Source organism: Lactuca serriola, chromosome 3 (genome assembly GCF_051521515.1).
Source record: "Lactuca serriola cultivar US96UC23 chromosome 3, Lser_US96UC23_V15, whole genome shotgun sequence".
Classification (NCBI taxonomy): Eukaryota; Viridiplantae; Streptophyta; class Magnoliopsida; order Asterales; family Asteraceae; genus Lactuca; species Lactuca serriola.
Window position 1 is genome coordinate 87844308 of NC_136410.1, and position 22536 is coordinate 87866843.

General features: G+C 33.7%; 4 protein-coding genes across 4 annotated transcripts; 3 read left to right on the forward strand and 1 right to left on the reverse strand.

Moving 5' to 3' along the window:
* Positions 1 to 1348: 1348 nt before the first annotated feature.
* Positions 1349 to 3292, reverse strand: LOC145092822 (cytochrome P450 71AV8). The gene is made up of 3 exons (XM_079030804.1): positions 3096 to 3292; positions 2268 to 2986; positions 1349 to 2158 (listed from the first exon to the last, which is right to left on the reverse strand). Exons 1-3 carry the CDS (start codon positions 3238 to 3240, stop codon positions 1532 to 1534), a joined length of 1491 nt encoding a protein of 496 aa, XP_078886930.1. The 5' UTR covers positions 3241 to 3292; the 3' UTR covers positions 1349 to 1531.
* Positions 3293 to 11052: 7760 nt separating this feature from the next.
* On the forward strand, positions 11053 to 12126 carry LOC145095488 (uncharacterized). Its single transcript, XM_079033355.1, has 3 exons — positions 11053 to 11174; positions 11288 to 11693; positions 11824 to 12126. Exons 1-3 carry the CDS (start codon positions 11053 to 11055, stop codon positions 12124 to 12126), a joined length of 831 nt encoding a protein of 276 aa, XP_078889481.1.
* A 286-nt stretch (positions 12127 to 12412) lies between these two features.
* LOC145095489 (uncharacterized) lies at positions 12413 to 13033 on the forward strand. Its single transcript, XM_079033356.1, has one exon. It carries the CDS (start codon positions 12413 to 12415, stop codon positions 13031 to 13033), a length of 621 nt encoding a protein of 206 aa, XP_078889482.1.
* A 3733-nt stretch (positions 13034 to 16766) lies between these two features.
* On the forward strand, positions 16767 to 18608 carry LOC145092824 (cytochrome P450 71AV8-like). The gene is made up of 3 exons (XM_079030807.1): positions 16767 to 16959; positions 17066 to 17784; positions 17879 to 18608. The coding sequence occupies exons 1-3, from the start codon at positions 16815 to 16817 to the stop codon at positions 18506 to 18508; spliced, it is 1494 nt and encodes a 497-aa protein (XP_078886933.1). The 5' UTR covers positions 16767 to 16814; the 3' UTR covers positions 18509 to 18608.
* Positions 18609 to 22536: the final 3928 nt, after the last annotated feature.

Genomic DNA, 22536 nt, shown 5'->3' on the forward strand with positions numbered 1-22536 from the left:
CCGGTCAATGTGTCTCAGCGGGACCCTCCAGTCCCGTAGCTCGTGGGACCCTCCGGTCCGATCTAAATCGTTGGACCCTCTGATCCGGTCTAAATCGTTGGACCCTCCAATCTGGTCCATATAACACATAGCATACATATAACACAATGCACATAAATCTCAAGCATACACATACATATAAGACCCTCCGGCCTGCACATAGATGCCATTCTAGGTAATGTATAGTAAGAAGACTCACCTCAGGTAACTCGGATAATCTCGAATCTCAGATACTGATATAGCCTCTGCCTCAAAGTGAAGTCTCCTTGCTTGAAAGTCTTAGACCAACAACCTCCTTTGGTCCTTCTTGCTGGATCACTTCTCCTCCTTAGCAAAATCACAACAAATGGCTCAAGATGGCTCTCTATCTCTCATTTCACACGCTCAAATATGCTTAGGTTTTTTCTCTGGAAAGGGTGGCCGCAAATGAAGGCCATAAGGACCCTTAAATAGGGCACATGCCCAAGGATTTAGGGTTTCTGTCAACAACATGGACTCGTCGAGTCCATTCGCCGACTCGTCAAGTCCACTCATTAATCCGAGTCATCATTCGTGATCCTACTCGACAAGTTAGGGCATCAACTCATTGAGTCACTCCTCATATCTCAAAATAAATAATCATATGATCATACATGGAAATACGGATGTTACAGACATTTTGATCAATAGCGACAGGGTGGTAGCGGCGACTTTTTATCGGCAATGTGTAGCCGCTGTTACCTTTACCCGCGATTTTGATAGTCTTTACAAGCGACCCTTCTTATTTTTTAATTAATACAATATTATATGAATCTTTACAAAATATCTAACATAATAAATGAAAATCAATTTTGTCAAATGTCATGTTCTCATTGAATTTGACACATGTCATTTTCTAAGAATTTTTGAATTATTTTTTTTTCACTTGTCATTTTCTTAAATTTATTTTAGTGACATTTATATATGTCAAGTAGATCATTTTATTAAATTTCATAATAATTGTTCTACAATCTTTCAAATATCTTACATTATTATTCAATTACTTACTTTAGTTATTATATTCTTTTTATTTATGTAAAATTATTACTTTAAAAATATGTGATGTTTATAATTTTACACTAAACTTTTTTTATAAACTCGTGTAATACACGGGTCATACACACCTAGTACAATAATCAAATTAAAATGATGTAATAGTCTATTTAAGCTTAACAGGGGCCTTATCCGTAAAAATATCTAGCATTTTTGGACCCGCGGTATAAATTGAAATCTTTTTTAATTTTATCCGCAAACCGCATAGAACAAATTTGCACATTAATTGCTCTAAAAATAAAATACAAAAACATGATTAAGTATATATATAATAGGGTAGAATACAAGAAAATGGGAACACACAACCAAGAAATACATCAGCATTAAATCCTTCAAAGTTGTCAATTGATCAAGATGTCCCCCATCGAAAGAACGAATTAATGGATTATGGATCAATTCTTCTATATTTAAATGAATGTCATTAAGTAGACGCCTTAAGTGTTTGGAAATCCGTTGGAACTAGTAACAACTCGGTCTTTCTTTGGACAGTGGCTCCAAAGCTCTCAGTCATGTCCAAATCTTCAAATGCTTTGCCATCGGGGAGCTTCCAATTGAAGTAGTAAAGAATATGAGCCAAAGGAAGTTCCACGTTGGCTAGACCAAGGGCAGCTCCAGGACACATTCTCCTTCCAGCACCAAACGGGAGATACTCATACTCTGAACCCATTACAGTGATGGAGCTGTTTTCGAATCTCTCTGGCATGAAAGTTTCAGCATCTTTCCAGTATTCAGGATCCCTGTTTATGGCAAACACATTGACAATAAGTTTTGTCTTGCTTGGTATGTCGTATCCCCCCAACACACATGGCTCCCTACACTCTCTAGGCATAACCAACGGTAGTGGTGGGTGCAACCTCAATGTTTCTTTGATCACTAGCTTTAGGTAGTTTAGTTCTTGTATATCTTCCTCTTGGATCCTTTCCTTTCCATTTAGTGCTTGCCTTAGTTCTGCTTGTACTTTCTCCATCGCTCTTGGACACCTTATCAATTCAGAGATTGCCCATTCAATTGTGGCTGATGATGTATCTGTGCCAGCTCCAAACATATCCTGCATCATTTAATTCCATCCGTCAGTTTTAAAGACATCTAACCAAAGAATATACAATGAAAATAATAAAGATTACTAGGCATCTGGAGATATGCATACAAGTACATACCAGAATGACTGCTTTGACATTGTCAGCTGTCAATGGAAACTCAGCGCTTTCTTTCAGTCTTAACAGAACATCAAGTAGAGTCTCCTGTGATGAGCTTGTACGATTTCCAGGGTGCTCGGAGATGATATTGTTTATCAAACTGTCAAGCTTATTGTGTATGTTGGTTAACTTAGCTCTCTTCCCTGAAAGGTGGTGAAGCAACGTTTTAGAAGGAAAGATATCCGCCACATCAAAACCTCCAGTCAACCTTAGTATTTCTTTTACTAATTCGGTAAATTTCATTTGGTCTTTGATTCCTTTTCCAAACGCAGCCCTACTAAGTATGGTAGCAATCATCTTGAAAATGTTTTCTGAAAGATTGATTTGTGATCCCTGCCCAGTTGATCGAATATGCTTAACTAAATTCCAACACTCCTCCTCACGAAGGGATTGAAAGGACTTCACTTTCTTGTTACTCAAAAGCTCCAAGGTGCAAAGCTTTCGCAACTGCCTCCAGTATTCACCATAGGGAGCAAGGACAATATCCGTATTGTGGTATGCAATAATCTCACCGGTTAAAGTCTCCGGTCTGTTTGCAAAAGTAATATCATACGTTGTCAGAACCTCTTTTGCCCAACGTGGGGATGAAACAACGATCGTGGACACTTCTCCAAGTTGTAGATGCATGAGAGATCCATGTTTCCTTGCTAATTCCATGACACCACGATGTGGCATCGTACCTATCATTACCGTTTTATTAGCCAGTGAAAAAGTGCTACGCAAAAAGTAATGAAATCAAAAGATTAAGGGTTCATAACAGACATTCAAACAAAATAACATATAACATACCTATCAGATGATGCATGTGTCCGATTATTGGTAGTCTCCATGGCTCTGGAAGCAGGTTTTTCTTTGACTTGGGACTTGTTACTAACTTGAAAAGGATGAAGATGATGACGGCTAGGCCAAGGGTAGTGGTGACAGAAATCTCCATTGTTGGAAATTAATGGATAAAAGTTGATGGGTTTTGGAATGATTTTGAGGCTATAAATGCCACGCTCTTATATAGAGATGATTGGTATGCTGTTGCTGTTGTTTTAACTTTTGTGCCACTAGATCGGTGATTCCTAGAAGCTGCGAAAGTAGATAGCCATCATCGACTCCGTATTGGCTTTATAGGTGGATTACTAATATTCTTAATATACCATAGTTGACTTGCCCTGACTCGCCGTCAGTCCATAAACTCCACAGAACATTTGTCGGATTTCAATTGTTTAACGGTGGTTCTATCCATTTACCCTTATCTACTCCTAGTCTCTAACTCCTCCCTCATATTTTTTTTTATTATATTATATTAATATAATTTCACTTATTGAATACACTTGGGTAATTCTAATACTAAGATCTTAAAAGTGATAAATGGTGTCAACTACTTTGATTATATTTAGAAATAATATGTTATAATTTACCAATTCCTTTCAAAATTCCATTACAACTGTTATTTCTTTGTTTGCTTTTAATTATTTTTAATATATACAAATAACTAATTTTATTATATTTATATATAATTTTCTTATAATTTACAAATTCCTTTCAAAATTCCATTCCAATTGTTATTTCTTTGTTCGTTTTAATCATTTTTAATATATACAAATAACATCAATCAAAGGATTTTTAGTCTAGAAGTCTAGGATAAGGTCATCCAAGAGTTGTATGAAGGTTTAATAGATTAAATGTGAATATAATATAAAGGAGAGAGAGAGTGTAGAGTTGAATAGTCATTAAACGGTATATTAGAATTGTAATGAAAATTTATGAATTTTTTTGAAGCTCAAATCCTCTTGTGGACAAAGGAATAGATTAGTAGGTGCGTGTGTGTGTGTGTATATATATATATATATATATATATATATATATATATATAGAGAGAGAGAGAGAGAGAGAGAGAGAGAGAGAGACCCCGATAGGGGTGAGCAAACCCCAAACTGGAAACTGAAAAACGACAAAAACTGATGGCACCGAAACAAAAACCAAAGCATAAACCGATGGGTTGAATTATGGTTTTTCAAAAACTGAACTTTTTTGTTTGGGTTCGGTTTTGTAAATATAAGAAATCGAGAAAAATTGTATCGAACCAAAGTTTATAGAATACATAAAAACGGTATAAACATTATATTTAAATCAATGTAAATAAATCACAAGTATTAGCTTCATTGGGTTGGTAAATCAATGGACATTGCTACAAGAGTTCTCGTGTTCCAATCTTTCTAACTACCTCTTCTCTAAATCTTCAATTTTTTATATGATAGCAACTATAGTTGTCCTACATCACCCATTGCATACAACTTCCACCATCTACATCTCTTATATAGTGCATAAGGACTTGTACATCGGTCAATGCACACAACATCAAACCACATCAACCTTTATATAATGATTTGCAAGACTTTTAATATATAGAAACCATACTATGGGTTTGGGTGGGTTCGGTTTTACGTAAACCACCCATGTTCACCCTTAATTATACTGATTTATTGATATGGATGTGATCCATATTCACCCTTAATTATACTGATTTATTGATATGCATGTTTGTAATTATTTTTAAAACATCAATCAAATTCTATTATAAGTGATAATTCTAACGATGTTAGATGATTGAAGAATAAATCATCCAACTCGTTTGTTTCTATTTTATGTCACTGTATTGTATATGTTTTTTTTGGTATATATACATTTTCTAGATTTTCTCTTTCAACATTGATAGAATATCGCATAGTTTCACATTCTTTCATGACAAATCGGCCACTAAACAAGCTTCATTATCAGGCAATCGAATTATATATGTACATGGCAGCCCTAGGAATATATCGGAAACATAGTAAAAAGAACTTTAATTTTTTTATGGTGGCAAAATATTTTTAAAGAGTCAAAATATATTATTTTGTAGGGCTTAAAATATATTATTTTTGAAAAAAAAAACATATTTTTTTAATTATTATTATTTTTTGTTATTGGGGCAGCTGCCCCCATTGCCCCAGTGTTGGTCCGTCGGTACATTTGGATGGCCCTCCAAAATGTGCCCCCATTGCCCCAGTGTTGGTCTGTCGGTACATTTGGATGGCCCTCCAAAATATTGTGTGGGTTCATGGTTATTTTTTCACATACCACACTTAATGTCCAAAAGTTATATAATTTTGAATGTTTACCCTTTATAGGAATAAACTTAAATATTGTATCATGTTGGCGGAAAGTATAGATGTGTTGTTGACAATTTTGGTTGTGTTTTTTAGATGAAAACTCATCATTTAATGTGAATGAAATGCATCATTGTTAGAATAATGCTTAGAGTTTTAGTTAACAATCTTTAACCAACGATAACTAAATTTGACCATTGACCAGCTCTATGTTACCGACTCTAACTTTATGTTAACATTCCCCCTCAAGCGAAACATTTAGAAGGATGTGAAGTTTGGAACAAAGTAGTTGGAAATAAGGAGCTTTTAAACCTTTCATAAGAACGTATATAAGTTGAGAGCCAGATGGTAAGACTATCGTTTAAAACCATATCACGAACTAAATGTATGTCTTTATCGATATGTTTGGATCTTTGATGAAAAATGGGATTTGTTGCAAAATACGTGGCTCTAGTATTGTTAAACCAAAGATTGAGTGAACAAAACAATGAAAACTTTAGCTCATGAAGAAAAGAGAGAACCTACCTAACTTTAACAGCCACAAGTGCAAGAGAACAACACTCAACATTCATGTTCGATCTTGTAACCATGTTTTGGTTCTCCAAATACTAATTAATAAGTTTAGGCCAAGGAACATTCAGTAACCACTCGTCAATCATCGATCAATAGTACAATCAGTCCAATCCATATCGGAAACGCATATAAAGACATGGAAAACAACTTACATATCATAAGGCCATGCGAAGATGTACCTCTAAGATAACATATTATTCACTACACAACAATCTAATGTTTATCAGTCGGTTGTTTGAGAAATTATGAAGCTTTGCTTATAGCATATGTGATTTTGGGTCAAGCCACAATCCAATGATACTTCGATGTATAAACCTACCATCTAATGGTGTATTAGAATATCGGGATAACTGTTGACCGATACATATCGGCAGGGGCGGTCCTAGCTAGGTGTCCGGTGTGGCACCAGCAACACCTAGCTTCCGCGCACGTAGTAGAAAAAATTTCGTTTTTTTTAAATTTTACCTATTGTGCCACTACGAAAAAAATCGTGCAACTACTAAAAAAAATTTGGGCAACTAGCAAACTACATAAAAAAATATTGTTACTGTATCAGGAATTACCAAACGAAAAAAATAATAACGAGCCCAAATGTCCAATGTTTTAATCAATTATTGTCTAATAGTTCAATTGCCCAAAGTTCAAAATAAAACATAATTGGATAAATTAGCAATTGGGCTAATTGCTTGTAAAAAAATAGCCCAATCCTAATTAATTGAGTATTATCGGTTGAAAAAAAAATCACGATTACAGAATCGAAATTAAACTACTCGACTTCTTGATTTGCATCAAAAATCCTTCGACCAATCAACCATTCGACCTTCGATCGTGCCTTGGCAGACTCGTGACCTCAAAATTGTTCATCCTTGATCGATTTCATTATTGGATCGATCACAATCCTTGATCGATTTTGTAACGCCCGCAAATCCGGGCTAGTTAAATTAGAGGCAATAGGGGTCGAAAACGACTTTTCGACAAAAGATTATTTAGAATAAATAATCTTAACCAAGTTGTAGAGTATGTTACAAGGTTTCCGTACATATAAAGAACGCCGAAATCCGAGTTATAACGAAGAAGTTATGACCCGTCGAAGTTTCGCGACAGAACCGGCACGATACTGGAAAGCGTGAATAGTGAATTTACGATAGAGTGAGATTTAGCCTTAGCGATCTAAACGAAAGTCGTAGAATATGTTAAATTAAGAACATCAATAAAAAGAACGCCCAAATCTGACTTCGTATGAAGAAGTTATGATTTTTCGAAGTTTCGGACTAGCAGTGTACAGCCCGAAATTCGAATATTAGATCGAGCGGTTTTTAGCCGACATGACCTGAACGAGAATCGAAGATCTCGTTAAAAGTAGCGTAACGAGAAAAAGATGGGCGAAAACGGATGTCGGATGAAGAAGTTATGAGGATTTAACGGACCAATCCTGTTCCGGCCTGTTAATAATATAAAATTTAAAATCGAGCCAAAATTAGCCGACGGAGTCTAAATGAAAGTTGTAGAGTACGTTCCCACCTTCGCGTGGATATAAAGAACGTTAAAAACGGAGCTCGTATGAAGAAGATACGAATTTTTGAAGTTGTAACTCGAAATTGCGAAGCTGGTGCGAGGGAGGTGACGTGGCTCGATCAGGGCCGTAGCTTGCTGGTCACGGTCTGGTCTTCGGATTCGGACACCTGGCCTCGTTACGCCTCGCGTACGAAGGGAACGCCCCGCGTCCGAGTACGCCCCGCGTCGGAAGAAGGCTACGCCCAGCGGACTTCGGATTGAACGGTTCCGGAGCATGCCACGATGACCCATCCGAGGAGTGCCACCTGTTGATCTTATCCGACGAGTACGCCCCGCGTAAGGTCCGAACTTCGGCCTATAAAAGCCAGCGAAGGCTGTCGACTTTCTTGCACATTTTTCACTTCTCTTTTATAATTACTTTCTCTCTCTAAGGTCCCAAACCACTCCTAAGCCCTAGGTAAAACCCCTTAGCACCCTAGGGAAGCCCCGAGGCTCCCGGAGTCCCGAGAAAAAGGAGTTTTTCGGTTTCGAAACGCTGCTCCAATTAAGTTCCGGTTTTCGATAAAATTCGCTGTAAGTGTGCTACGCTTACGCAATTTTTAATATAGCTTTCAAATAATTATAGGAATGGTATTAGGTCCTTAAAATAATTATTTGGGCTATTATTATGAGTTATATTGAGCGTTATTAACGCCTAATAATAGTCATACTAATTAATTTGTCGCGGTTAACGTTAGACTAAACCCTAGTGGTATTGGTACTAGGTTTTATCGAAGGAATATCGTTTTGAGAGTATCGAAGCGCTGTCCGAGTGCTGAGTCACCACCTACTCAGGTGAGTGCATAGTCCCTTTCATCTTACACATAAATATGAAGTATTTTATATAAACTACGTGCTATGTGTGCATATTATCTGAATACTTGCTGTCTATGTTGGATGAACGTTTTATACATGTTTTAAAGGATTTAAACTGTATACGTATTTTATATATACGAATATGTTGGGTATGAGATGGGTAGATGAATGATGAGAGATAGAAGATGACGTGAGTATACATTGGCAGCTATAGACTTAGTGCCTATGGGACAAACACCGGTAGCTATGGACTTGGTACCTGTTAGACGTTGGTAGCTATGGATTTAGTACCTATTAGGAATTGGTAGCTATGGACTTAGTACCTATTAGTTAGACGCTGGTAGCTATGGATTTAGTACCTGTTAGGAATTGGTAGCTATGGACTTAGTTATTGAACATTGGTAACTATGGATTTAGTACCCGATGAGTAAGATATAGCAGCTATGGAATTAGTGCTCTACGAACGAACATCGGCAGCTATGGATTTAGTGTCATTCCTATAACCCTGGAAGTAAGGGACTTCGGAATAAACGAATGCAGGATAGATGACTCTTAGGTTAAATCCTTAAGAGTTAAGAAGATAACGGGGATGGGTAATTGGGTTGATTGTTTGATGATTGAACATAACAATTATATTATTGTGGGTTGAAAACCCTATGTACTCACCAGGTTTCCCAACCTGACCCACTCAGTTTATGTATATCACAGGTGACGAAGTGAAGTAACATTACACTGAGAGATTTAAAGAGATGTAGATCACTAGTGTAAATCATTGTAAGTTCTGTTTATGCTTATGTTTCGGTATTAACGATAACATCCCAAACGTTTTAAAATGAAATAATTACGTTTCTTCGAAAATGTTTTAATAACGTATTTACCATGTTTTTCTGGGAACAAATTCCGCAACCTTTTTATAAAATGAAGTACTCTGATTTTTATAAAGCATAAACAAAAATCGGTTTTTTCTGGCCGTGATTTTGGGGATGTCACAGATTTTCAACAATTCTCTTAAAGACTTGAAGCAAGTATCGACCCTTTTCTGTCTTTCTTCAATTTCTACTGTTTTGGTTTATTGGTTAACAAATAACAAAATCCACTTCAAAGTTCAAACTTCAAAGCCCTACACTAGAATGAAACAAGTAAGTTCTACTACCAATTCATTTAGATATTTGAAATTGATATGTTTTTTTGAAGTTATTGTTTGACTTGGGTGAAATTGAATTGTTTTATTGAAGTTATATTGTTTGCTTAGGTGCAATAGCTATGTTTTTTATTGAATTGATTGTTTGATTAGGTGAAATTGATATGTTTTATTGAATTTGTTGTTTAATTAGGTGAAAGCAACTTGTTTTATTGAAGTCATTGTTTGATTAGGTGTAATTGTTATGTTTTTATTGAATTTATTGTTTGATTAGGTGAAAGCAACTTGTTTTATTGAAGTCATTGTTTGATTAGGTGTAATTGACTAATTGTTATGTTTTTATTGAATTTATTGTTTGATTAGGTGAAGCAACTTGTTTTATTGAATTCATTGTTTGATTAGGTGTAATTGACTAATTGTTATGTTTTTATTGAATTTACTAGGTGTGAGACCCGTGTATTACACGGGTTGATTAAAAAAGTTAAATATAAGGTGTAGACAATAAGTATTTTCTAAAATAAATTTTTGAAATAAATATAAATGAAATGATGAATAACTAATTTATTCTATACTAATTAAAAAATTATTATTATGTTTTAAAAAATCATGTTGAATATAAATGTGTAAAAACTAAGTAGTTTTTAAAGTAAACTTTCGAAATAAATAGAATAAACCACAAGGACCATTTATGTAATTTGTCTTGATTAATCTATAATAATAAAACTAATTAATATAAATTCGCAAATGTAATTTATTAGATAGAAATAAGAATTCACAAATGGAATGTTTATTATATACATTAATTCACATTAATTACTATAAGGTGACATTTAATAGGTGGAAGTTGAATAAAAATGGAAAAAATACAAAAATGACAAGTGGAAAAAAAATAATTTTAAAATTCTAAGAAAATGACATGTGTCAAATTAAATAAGAAGTTGACATTTAACAAATTTATCTTTATTTATTAGGGTATATTTTTTTATTAGGTGAAAGCAACTCCTTTTTATTGAATTCATTGTTTGATTAGGTGTAATTGTTATGTTTTTATAGGTTAAACTAAGTGGTTTTTCTTTACCAAAAGACAAAGACCTAATCCTAATGAAAGTGGTGAAGAATGTTCCCAAATACCAATCTCCAATCAATCAATCCCTTTCGTTTCTAATCTTAATGTAACTCCACAAACACCAATCACCAATCAATCAATCCCTTCGGCTTCTAATGCAACTCCACAAACACCTTGCTCTAACCAACCTAATGATAATGTTGACTTGAAGGATCTTCTAAAGGACCTGACGGATAGGCCATTGATTACAAGTTACAAACCAAATATAAGAGATGATGTAAGAAAAGCATATTTGCTTAAAGGACCGTGTCAAGTAAGGGCACATAAGTTTCCTAAAAAAAATACGTGATAGATTTAGAAGATTCATTCTTTCATGGTTTGATGACTTTGATTGGCTGGAATATAGCATGAAAAAGAATAGTGTATATTTTTTTATATTTTTATTTGTGTGGGGACCTCATGGGACAAAAAGGTGGGAGAGATGCATTTGTTTCCCAAGGTTTTGATACTTGGAATAAAAAAGATGCATTTCGGACTCATGTGGGTGGTGTAGATAGTTTTCACAACAAAGCAAAAGAAAAGTGTGAGTTTTTAATGAGGAAAAACAAGCTATTAATGTAGTCTTGAGGAGGCAAACCGAAGTAGAGGACCATAAATATAAAGCTCGATTACGTGTTTCTATTATTGTTTTTAGACTTTTATTGAAAACCGGTTTAACGTTTCGTGGTTATGACGAGTCTGTTAACTCGGAAAATAGAGGGCTTTACATTGAAGTGTTAAAAGCCATTCGAGAGACTAGTGAAGATATTTTCAACAATACTTTAGAAAATGCTCCTAAAAACAATCAACTTATTTCCCCTAAAATTCAAAAAGAACCTGTGCAATGTTTTGCACAAGAAGTACTTTTGAGTATTCGTGAAGAGATTGGTCAAAATGTTTTTGCTTTACTAGTTGATGAATCTAGTGATGTTTCAAAAAATGAACAAATGGCTATTGTTTTGCGTTATGTCGATAGTCTTGGCTTTGTGAAAGAAAGATTCATAGGACTAGTGCACGTGAAGGATACATCTTCTTTGACACTCAAAAATGCCATAAATGAAGTACATGCAAGTAATAAGTTGAGTTTTAGTCAGTAATTTATTCTTTACTTTTTTGTTATATCAATTTAATATATATATATATATATATATATATATATATATATATATTAATTGTTTTAAATTTTAATAGATAAGAGAACAAGGTTACGATGGGGCTAGCAATATGCGGGGGGAATTCAATGGTTTGAAAGCTTTGATATTACAAGAGAATGACATGGATTTTTATGTACATTGCTTTGCACACCAACTTCAATTAGTAGTTGTGGCTGTAACAAAGAAGCATGATGGTGTTAGTGACTTCTTTGAGCAAATCGCGTTGGTGGTTAATGTTGTTTGTGCCTCGTGTAGAAGAAAGACTTACTACGAGAGCAAGCAAGAGAAAGGGTGCAAAAAGGCTTGTGTAGTGGTTAACTTGAAACCGAAAGAGGGTTAAATCAAGAGACAACACTTGTTCGAGCGGGAGAAACAAGATGGGATTCACATTTCAACACACTCACAAGTTTGATGAAGTTGTTTGCGGATGTTCTTGTAGTTTTAGATTTTGTGAAAGAGGAGGGAGGGTCATTGGCAAACCGTCAACAAGCATCTGGAATCTTAGCATATTTTAAATCATATGAGTTTGTGTTTTACTTACATATAATGTATGACATTTTACACCTCACGAGACATTGTCAAAGCAACTTCAAAGAAAAGATCTAGACATTTTAGAAGCGGCTTCGATGGTTAGAGGGACAATGGAGGCATTGCAATCTTTTAGAAAAATAGGGTTTGCTAGCATTTTGCCAAAAGTATCATATTTTTGTCAAACACACGAAATTGATACTTTAGATATGGAAGAGTTGTATATTGGTGTGAGAAAACGTAGGACTACAAAGACTAATATGTTTCATTTTAAGGTTGAAATCTTCAACACGGTGGTAGATATGCAACTTACAGAATATCGGGATAGATTTAGTGAAACAAGCACCCAATTACTAGAATACATGGGTGCTTTGAGCCCTTGTGATTCATTTGCACAATTTGACAAATCAAAGTTATTGAAGTTAGGTAAGTTATACAAGTATGACTTTGATGATTCAAATATGATAGACCTTGAAGGACAACTTGAGATATTTTATCACTCTTGCATCAAAGATGAGCGCTTCACTAGTTTGAAAGGAATTTTCGACCTTTCTCGTTTGATGGTTAGTACGGGGAAGCATCAGTCTTATCCTTTGGTTTATAAGCTTTTAAAGTTGGCTTTGATATTACTCGTAGCACCCGCAAGTGTAGAAAGATGTTTTTCAAAGATTAGGCTCTTGAAGACCGACTTGTGTAATAAAATTGGCGATGATTTTTGAACGACACATTGCTTTGTAATGTCGAGACCGAAACACTTGAGAAAGTTGAGAATGAAAAAGTAATTGAACGGTTTCAAAAGATGTCTGCACGAAGAGGACAAATTTAAATTCTAATAGATCGTTGTTATATTATGTTTAACCAGGAAAAAAATTGTATTAGATGTTTTATATTATGTTTGACCGGATTTTACTTTTAGTGTTTTATATTATGTTTGACCGGAAAAAATATTTGTGCAACCCCTACTACTAATTCATGCGTCCGCCCCTACATATCAGATAAGCAAGAGGTTTACATTGTGTCATACCAGTGCATTTTAACAAAACAAAAATATATTTTATTGAGATAAATGTACACCATCATGATTGATGTGGCTACGATCCAAAGAAAATAACTAAGTTGTCCTAAATCTTTAATAGTAAATTTTGAATTAAGTTTTTGAACTAATTCATCAATATAGTTTAGTGAACTTCCCATAATGATATTATCATCCACATAAACAACAACATATGTGACATAAAAAGGTATACAACTTACAAAGATAGATGTATATGAAACACATTGAGTGAATTCAAAAGACAACAACACCTTTGTTTAAAGAGCACGCTCGAGGAGCATGTTTGAGTCCATAAGCACTTTTTGAGATAGAAATTATACAAGTTTGAAAAGTTTAATCAACAAATCCAATATGTTGATTCATAAACACTGTTTCCATAAGAAAAACGCATTGTTGACATCAATTTGTTGATGTTTCTATCCACATGAACTATAATCGAGATGACAAGTCGAATAGTAGAAGGTTAGCAACATGTCTTTGTTCTGAGAAACCTATTTGGCAAAAAAAAAAACAAGCCTTATAGTGACTAACTGAACCATTAGATTCGTGCTTGAATTTATAGATCCAGTTGCATCTGACACTATTTTCATTCACCCGTCTTCGAACTAAAACTTGAGTTGGGTTTTCTTTAAGAGCATCGATTCCATCTTTCATTGCTTCCCACCATGTTAGATATCTTTTAGCTTGATTGAATGTAGAAGGATCAATAGTCGGACAAAGTTGAGTTTGATAAATAAACTCGTCATTTTGAGACTTTGGTTGTCAAGTATTATCAAGATTTTGAATTGTCATTAGATATGATACACTAATAACGTGTGTTGTAATATTGGATGTAGAATGAGAAGTGGATGAAGGGAAATTTTTATGAGATAAACTTTCAATTAGATCTTGTATTCGCGAAGCACCAACAACTATAGCTTATATTCGTGAAGTAACCAAAAAAGCGATTGTAAAAAATGAACTTGTTTTTGTTTTTGATTATTGTAACAAATGTGATGGAATGGAAACCACGTTTTCATAAAAATTCACATGTCATGAAATGTATGTCTTTTAAGTACAAGGATCATAACATATATACCCTTTGTATTTTTTTTCTTTGAATTATTCAAAGACAAAGAGTACATTTGTCCGTTTACAATAAAAACGTGTTTTATTAAGGATGTTAACCAAAATGACCATACATGCAATATTTTTCAAACCGATGGACCTTCCACACAGTAAATTCACATAATGACCAAATCTGGTACGTTTTTGCCAGAGACCATTTAGGTAATTTCGTCTTTTAATTATTTCATATAAAAATGGTTGTGGAAAGTATTGGAATGAAAAGATGATAATTTCCATGTGATTTGACAAGTTTAGGAAGAAAAATGAGAGAGAGAGAGAGAGAGAGAGAGAGAGAGGACCGATGTGGAGTTAAAGATCGAAATAAACATTTATCATATTACAACACAGGTTCCATATAAAGACATTTTTTTTATCTCACGGCCGATTACACAATGCAAATGCTGTTTAAATGATAGACGGCTAAACCCTTAGTTATATATTCAAACTTTTGAAAAACAAGTCCAAGGACTTGTCCAATGCATATATTTAGCTTCATCTAGATCCTAATAAAAAGAGACGAATATACATGATTGAAATATGTGATGAGGAGGCGGAAATGTAGTTATTCCGTAGGTAATTAATTACCTAAATTGAAATGAATCCTAGCCCAAAATGAAAACCTAAGTTGAATTAAACAAAAAAAAAAAAAAACTTACTTGAAACAGTGATGAGGATGGCGATGGAAATTTTCCATAATAATATTTTCGATCTTATCATTTCCATCCACACGATTTAGCTTTATTAAATCAAACAATTTTAGGTTCATCTAGATCCTAATAAAAAGAGACGAATATACATGATTAAAATATGTGCGACTTGCGACTAGTTAAACATAAATTTCATTAATAAGACATCTAATAATTATTTTTCCGCAATGAAAGGAAAAATAAAATGATATCTATTAGTTATACTATTTAGTATGAGGTATGTTTCACGCCTCACGACTCACGCAACCATATGAGCATATGATATCTTCATTTTCAAGCAACGTCAAAGAAAAAGTGATGACGTTCACAATCCCCACTTCGTGAAGAGAAAATTATGTTGTTTAACCATTCAGAAGAAGTTTCAATGCCTACCGATTTAAATGTGGCTGAACCAAACGTCCAAAATGTTGACCGATTCAAGGTGTTCATATGTCCTAAACAACCCCTAATACTTTTTGTGTAATTATAGAAACTAGATGTGAAACCTGTATATTATACGGGTTAGTAATCAGAAAATTAAATATAAAGGTTTAAATAAAATTTATTTAAATTTGAAAATTTAAATTTTGAATTTAAAAGGAAACATATTAATTAAATATAATATATGAATAGTAATACTCTACTTTATTGACTATGTGAGACCCATGTATTACATAGGTTTAATTAAAAAAATAAATATAGAATTTTAACAATTTGAAAAGTTTGAATTTATAAGAAAAAGAAGAAAAATTTGAATTATTAAAATTAATGAAACTTTAATGTATTGAATACATTACATATATAATCTTTTTCTAATAAATACTTTACATATATATTACCTTACACATTAAATGTGGAATTTTAATTTAATAAAATGAAAAATACAATAAAATTACAAGTGGAAAATAGAAAAATTAAAAATTCTAGAAAATGTCATGTGTCCAAATGAAGGAGAAGAGGACATGTGGCAAAAAAACCTTCATTTATTATAGTAGATTTTCAATTAAATGAATTAATAATTGAGGTTTAAATGTCATGTTTTAATTAAGAAAATATAAAATTGAGAAAAATAACAAATGAAAAAGCATTTATTCAAAAATAATATAAAATGTTATGTGTCCAAATGAAATCAATGAAAGAATAACATATAAAAAAAAAGATTTTGATTTATTAGAAAGAATATTATCTCAAAAGCAAAAACCATATAAATAAACTCAAGGTTTTGAAGTCATATGCAACTGTATTATTATTTAAATTAAAATTAATTAATAAAAACTCTATGCTACAATATTAGCATTATTTCCTTTTTGGCGGGCAATAAAAATGGGGAATTGATTACTTATTTCTGTAAATTTTAGTTTTGGTTTCGTAAAATTTTAATATAAAAATAGTATAACCTTCAAAAAGGGACGACAGTTTATGGAATTGTGGCAAGTACACGATTAAATAACAATTCAGAGGCTAGCTAGCAAGTCAACTATGGTATGTAAGATATATTAGTAAACAAGCCATGGTAGTCCACCATAGCCAGTCTATTTTTGGGGCTGTTAAGAACCACCAATCTACTGGCATAAAAATATCTTATATAAGACCGTCGCCCTTTATTACCCAAAAATCATTCCAGACCTCATTAACTTTTCTCCATTTCAAGCAATGGAGACTTCGGTCATCACTACCCTTGGCCTTGCCGCTATCATCTTCATCCTCTTCAAGCTAGTAACACGTCCCAAATCAAAGAAAAATCTGCTCCCAGAGCCATGGAGACTACCAATAATCGGACACATGCACCATTTGATAGGTATGTAATCTTGTTTCAATCTTTGCTATGAATCCTTAACATTTTAATCTTATCTTTTTTTGCATAGAACTTTACTTTTGCTGATGATAAAACCATCCTTTTATAGGTACGATGCCACATCGTGGTGTCATGGAGTTAGCAAGGAAACATGGATCTCTCATGCATCTACAACTTGGAGAAGTGTCCACGATCGTTGTTTCATCCCCACGTTGGGCAAAAGAGGTTCTGACAACGTATGATATTACTTTCGCAAACAGACCGGAGACTTTAACCGGTGAGATTGTTGCATATCACAATACCGATATTGTCCTTGCTCCCTATGGTGAATACTGGAGGCAGTTGCGAAAGCTTTGCACCTTGGAGCTTTTGAGTAACAAGAAAGTGAAGTCCTTTCAATCCCTTCGTGAGGAGGAGTGTTGGAATTTGGTTAAGCATATTCGATCAACTGGGCAGGGATCACCCATCAATCTTTCAGAAAACATTTTCAAGATGATTGCTACCATACTTAGTAGGGCTGCGTTTGGAAAAGGAATAAAAGACCAAATGAAATTTACAGAATTAGTAAAAGAAATACTAAGGTTGACTGGAGGTTTTGATGTGGCGGATATCTTTCCTTCTAAAACGTTGCTTCACCACCTTTCAGGGAAGAGAGCTAAGTTAACCAACATACACAATAAGCTTGACAGTTTGATCAACAATATCATCTCCGAGCACCCTGGAAATCGTACAAGCTCATCACAGGAGACTCTACTTGATGTTCTGTTAAGACTGAAAGAAAGCGCTGAGTTTCCATTGACAGCAGACAATGTTAAAGCAGTCATCTTGGTAAGTATCTGCTTATGCCTATCGATAAATTTGATTGTTGGCTTGTTGCACACTACTTCTCTTGAAGACTCACAATTTGAATCAAATGATGCAGGATATGTTTGGAGCTGGCACAGATACATCATCAGCCACAATTGAATGGGCAATCTCTGAATTGATAAGGTGTCCAAGAGCGATGGAGAAAGTACAAGCAGAACTAAGGCAAGCACTAAATGGAAAGGAAAGGATCCAAGAGGAAGATATACAAGAACTAAACTACCTAAAGCTAGTGATCAAAGAAACATTGAGGTTGCACCCACCACTACCCTTGGTTATGCCTAGAGAGTGTAGGGAGCCATGTGTGTTGGGGGGATACGACATACCAAGCAAGACAAAACTTATTGTCAATGTGTTTGCCATAAACAGGGATCCTGAATACTGGAAAGATGCTGAAACTTTCATGCCAGAGAGATTCGAAAACAGCTCCATCACTGTAATGGGTTCAAAGTATGAGTATCTCCCGTTTGGTGCTGGAAGGAGAATGTGTCCTGGAGCTGCCCTTGGTTTAGCCAACGTGGAACTTCCTTTGGCTCATATACTTTACTACTTCAACTGGAAGCTCCCAAATGGCAAAACTTTTCAAGACTTGGATATGACTGAGAGCTTTGGAGCCACTGTTCAAAGAAAGACCGAGTTGTTACTAGTGCCTACAGATTTCAAAACACTTGAAGCGTCAAGTTATTGAGGTTGAAGGAATTATTAAAAAAAATGATTGTGCCTTGAATCAGAATTATCTCCTTCTTGGTTGTACATCTTTGATCAATTGACAGAGCTTGATGTTTTTCCTTGGTGAGATGTTCCCTTTTCTCCTTATTCCTTAATAAGTAAATAACACATTTTCTTGTAATACCAATCATATAATCACGTTTATTGCATTTTAGTACAATTTCATTCCGGGTTGAGTCCAATTTGTGGATTGTCAATTTCTTTGTTTACCTTTTAAATGAGAATCCGGTGGGCAAAATATTCTATGTAAGAAGTCATCTTTGTCATGGTACCATAATAAATGGTGCAAGGCTCGAGTTCAAGTGTTTAATTATATTTTTTTAATTCATGAATATGTTCTATGTAAAATAGAAGTGGGTATATATTATGTTGTCTAATTCATTTTCGTGTGTTGCTTTCTGATGTGTTTCTAACATGTTGTATTAGAGCACACTAGGTTCTTCATCCTCGGTTGACGTTGTTATGTTATACAAAGTTTGTGAATTGAACCTCCTTTTTGTAGAGACAAGAGGAATAAGGTTCATGGATTCGGCTGGATTAATTCTAACAGTGATTGATTAAGACTTGTGTGCTCTTTGTGAAGACAAGTTTACCCAATGTGTGGTGTATGAGGCCGAGTGAAAAGATCTTTGTTTGAATTCATTTTAATGGTGATTGGATGGGTGAACATTAACCTAATTAGAACCGTATATATTCATATGGAACAAAAAAAATAAGGGCTTTTGACATAAAAGTCCTTAAGTTTGTCAGGTTTTGTTGGTTTTGTCATTGTAACGATTTTTTGTTCGTTAATATCCAAAATTTGCAAGGTTTTTTTCATTTTTGCCCTTGCTACCTATAATAATAGATGTCTAGGGACAAAACCAACAAAATTTAACAAAATTAAGGACTTTCATGTCAAATTTGGAAAACATAATTAGGATAAAAACATATAAGATTTGTAAACTTAATGGGTTTTTTTGCAAATTTGAAAAACATAATTTGGGTAAAAACATAAAAGATTTGTAGAAACGACAAAAATGAAAAAAACTTGGCAAATTTTGGATATTAACGAACAAAAAATCGTCACATGGACAAAACCATCAAAACCTATTAAACTTAAGGGCTTTTATGTTAAAAGCCCAAAAAAATAATGATGATCCTAATGAAGTTACCGAGGATAGTATAACTCTCACTGGTTTGACACATTCTTATGGATGGAAATTTTTATGCATGTGACGATATAATAGGCAAAGTCATTCTTTGCATTTGATATATGTAAGGCATGAAAAAAAAATGTAAAAAAATTGTATAATATGTTTAGTGGCGGATCCAGAGATTATTATAATTGGGATGCATAGTGTACAACTAATATTAGTACGGGGATATTAATTGAAAATCAATTTTAATTATGAACTTTCTATGTGCAAGACTCATGTATTATATGGATTCATTTTAAGGAAAAAAAATATATGAAATTCTAAACTTTTGAGAAGTTTGAATTTATAAGAAAAAAATAGAAAAATATTGAATTATTAAAATTAAATTGTTTGTTTTTCTTTTAAATTAAACAAATAATTTAGATAAATAAATAAAGGAAACTAATGAAACTTTAATTTAGAAAATTTGAAATTAGAAGGAAGTCAATTAATGAAATTGATATGCATTTATTATTACATTTATTGCAATTATTATATTTAAATATTATGTGGAAATTAATAAAATGAAAAAAACCACAAAATGTAATGTGGAAAAAATTAATTGAAAATAACCATAAAATGACATTTGACCAAATCACTGAGAGTGTGACATGTGGCAAAAAGTTCTTTATTTATTAGGGAGGACATGTAAAAAAGCATGTTAAATGGGGTGTATACACCACACTAAAACCCTCTACATCCCCTATTAAATATGTTGCCATTTTTTAAGAAAAAGTATAATAATAATAATAAAAATGTTCCAATTATATAGGTGTATTGCATAGACATCAACATATGGTAATTGTGAAACATAGTCTTCATGTGGGATCTACATAGCTAAAGGAAAAAGATTTGATTTCTTTTCAAAGCATGACATTATATGGTTTAATGGTTGTATAAAATTCAATAAAGGACATGAATAATGCAAAAGTTGTACTAAGCAAGCAAATGTGATGCATAAGTCACACACAAAAGTATGTGGTGTGCCAATAAAGGCTATATATTATGTGTACAAAAAAGGACCGTAGTTAAAAGGTAATATTGACCTATAGTTAAAAGGTGATGTTGACCTATATTTAAAGCATCATCAATCGTTTATATTATGTTGAATTAAGTGTCTAAGTCAATAACTAAATTGATATATAATTGAATTAAAAGAAAAGCCTTTATTAGGTTGCCTTAAAACTAGTAATTGACGGAATGACTTTTAGAAATAAAGGTTGATTAATTGATTTATTATATGATTAATAACTAGAAATAAATAGTTTGTCAATTTATAAGATTAATATATTCATTATAAATAGTATTATTTAATTAATAATTAATCAGAAATTGTTAGAATTAATTTTGTGATTAATTTAATTAATTAAAAATACAAGGACTAAAATTGTACTTGTTCAATAGTTGAAGAAAAAAGGAATTCTAGAAAGTTCCTAGGGTTGACCGAAATTCGGAGGCTCCTTGGGGTTTCTATATTATTCCATATGGATAATATGGATAATCAGGAAACTAGATAACTTCTGATTTGAAATAATATTATTTTATTTCAAATTAGGGTTTTTATGGTTTTCCTATAAGCTATAAATACGGTCCTTTGTCATCATATTTTCGTCCATTATTTTTCAAGAAGAAGATCTAAATTACCATCCTCTCTCCTCTCTCCTATCAAGTCTTCCATTGCTAGGGTTTGGGTACAAACCATTAGAGACATCAAGCTTTTGGTGTTAGCTTTCAAGGCTTCAAAAGAAAGGAACTACTTTGGTTATTTACGATAATAATCAAGAGGTATGTAAACCAATGAAGGACAGTCGGAGTACAATTGACCATGAAGAAATTCAGGAGTCACCCAATGAAGGAACCTTAGAAGACATTATCTCTCAACCAGTGTATGAGACTCTTGTTGAGCCAATTAACAGTTCATTACCTCTTCGACATTCTAGTAGAGTTAGCATATCCCCTGAGTTCTCTGGTTTTAATATAACTATAGATGGTGACACTTTGTCATTAATCGTACACTGATAAATTTAGATGAGCCTCTTAACTACAAGGAAACAATGGCATGCCCTGAGGTTGCTAACTGGAAAGAGGCAGTGGACAGCAAGATCAAGTCCATGTATGATAACCAAATTTTGAATTTGGTTGATCGTGTACCAGGTCGAAAGACAGTTGGGTGCAAATGGATGTTCAAGAAGAATATCGACATGGATGGAAAGCTACACACTTTCAAGGCACGACTGGTTAGGAAAGGCTTTACTCAAACCCAAGGGATTAATTATGATGAGACCTTCCCACCAGTAGCTAAGATAAAGTCTATCGGGATAATGTTTGCCATAGTTGCCTTTGATGATTATGAGATATGGCAGATGGATGTCAAAACTGCTTTCCTAAACGGGAATTTGGCTGAGGATGTTTACATGAGTCAGCCAGATGGTTTTGAACATGAAAGGTTTCCTAATAGAGTGTGTAAGGTTGAGAAATCCATTTATGGATTGAAATAAGTGTCTCGTAGTTAGAATCTTTGCTTCCATGAGTAAGTCAAAGAATTTGGTTTCTCTAGTAGTAAGGATGAGTCATGTGTGTATATCAAAGCTAGTGGGAGTATAGTAACTTTCCTAGTATGGTATGTGTAACGTTTGTTCCAGGTATTGTTTAAACTATTTAATATTTTAGGGTTTGTGCATGGACTCGGTGAGTTGGAGAGCTCTGACTGGTCGAGTAGAGACTATTAGGTGACGCAGGATTTAAACCCTACTCGACGAGTCGGAAGGCCCCGGCTCGACGAGTAGGCTCTGTAGAGAGAAACCCTACT

Excerpts from the sequence above, each read along its gene's own strand:
- LOC145092822 (XM_079030804.1), bottom strand. The coding sequence starts at position 3,240 with ATGGAGATTTCTGTCACCACTACCCTTGGCCTAGCCGTCATCATCTTC. Across the intron at positions 2,987-3,095 it reads ACACATGCATCATCTGATAG|GTACGATGCCACATCGTGGT; the intron begins GTATGTTATATG and ends CGGTAATGATAG. Across the intron at positions 2,159-2,267 it reads ATGTCAAAGCAGTCATTCTG|GATATGTTTGGAGCTGGCAC; the intron begins GTATGTACTTGT and ends TAAATGATGCAG.
- LOC145095489 (XM_079033356.1), top strand. The coding sequence starts at position 12,413 with ATGGTTAGAGGGACAATGGAGGCATTGCAATCTTTTAGAAAAATAGGG.
- LOC145095488 (XM_079033355.1), top strand. The coding sequence starts at position 11,053 with ATGGGACAAAAAGGTGGGAGAGATGCATTTGTTTCCCAAGGTTTTGAT. Across the intron at positions 11,175-11,287 it reads CACAACAAAGCAAAAGAAAA|ACTTTTATTGAAAACCGGTT; the intron begins GTGTGAGTTTTT and ends TATTGTTTTTAG. Across the intron at positions 11,694-11,823 it reads TCAAAAATGCCATAAATGAA|ATAAGAGAACAAGGTTACGA; the intron begins GTACATGCAAGT and ends AAATTTTAATAG.
- LOC145092824 (XM_079030807.1), top strand. The coding sequence starts at position 16,815 with ATGGAGACTTCGGTCATCACTACCCTTGGCCTTGCCGCTATCATCTTC. Across the intron at positions 16,960-17,065 it reads ACACATGCACCATTTGATAG|GTACGATGCCACATCGTGGT; the intron begins GTATGTAATCTT and ends ATCCTTTTATAG. Across the intron at positions 17,785-17,878 it reads ATGTTAAAGCAGTCATCTTG|GATATGTTTGGAGCTGGCAC; the intron begins GTAAGTATCTGC and ends CAAATGATGCAG.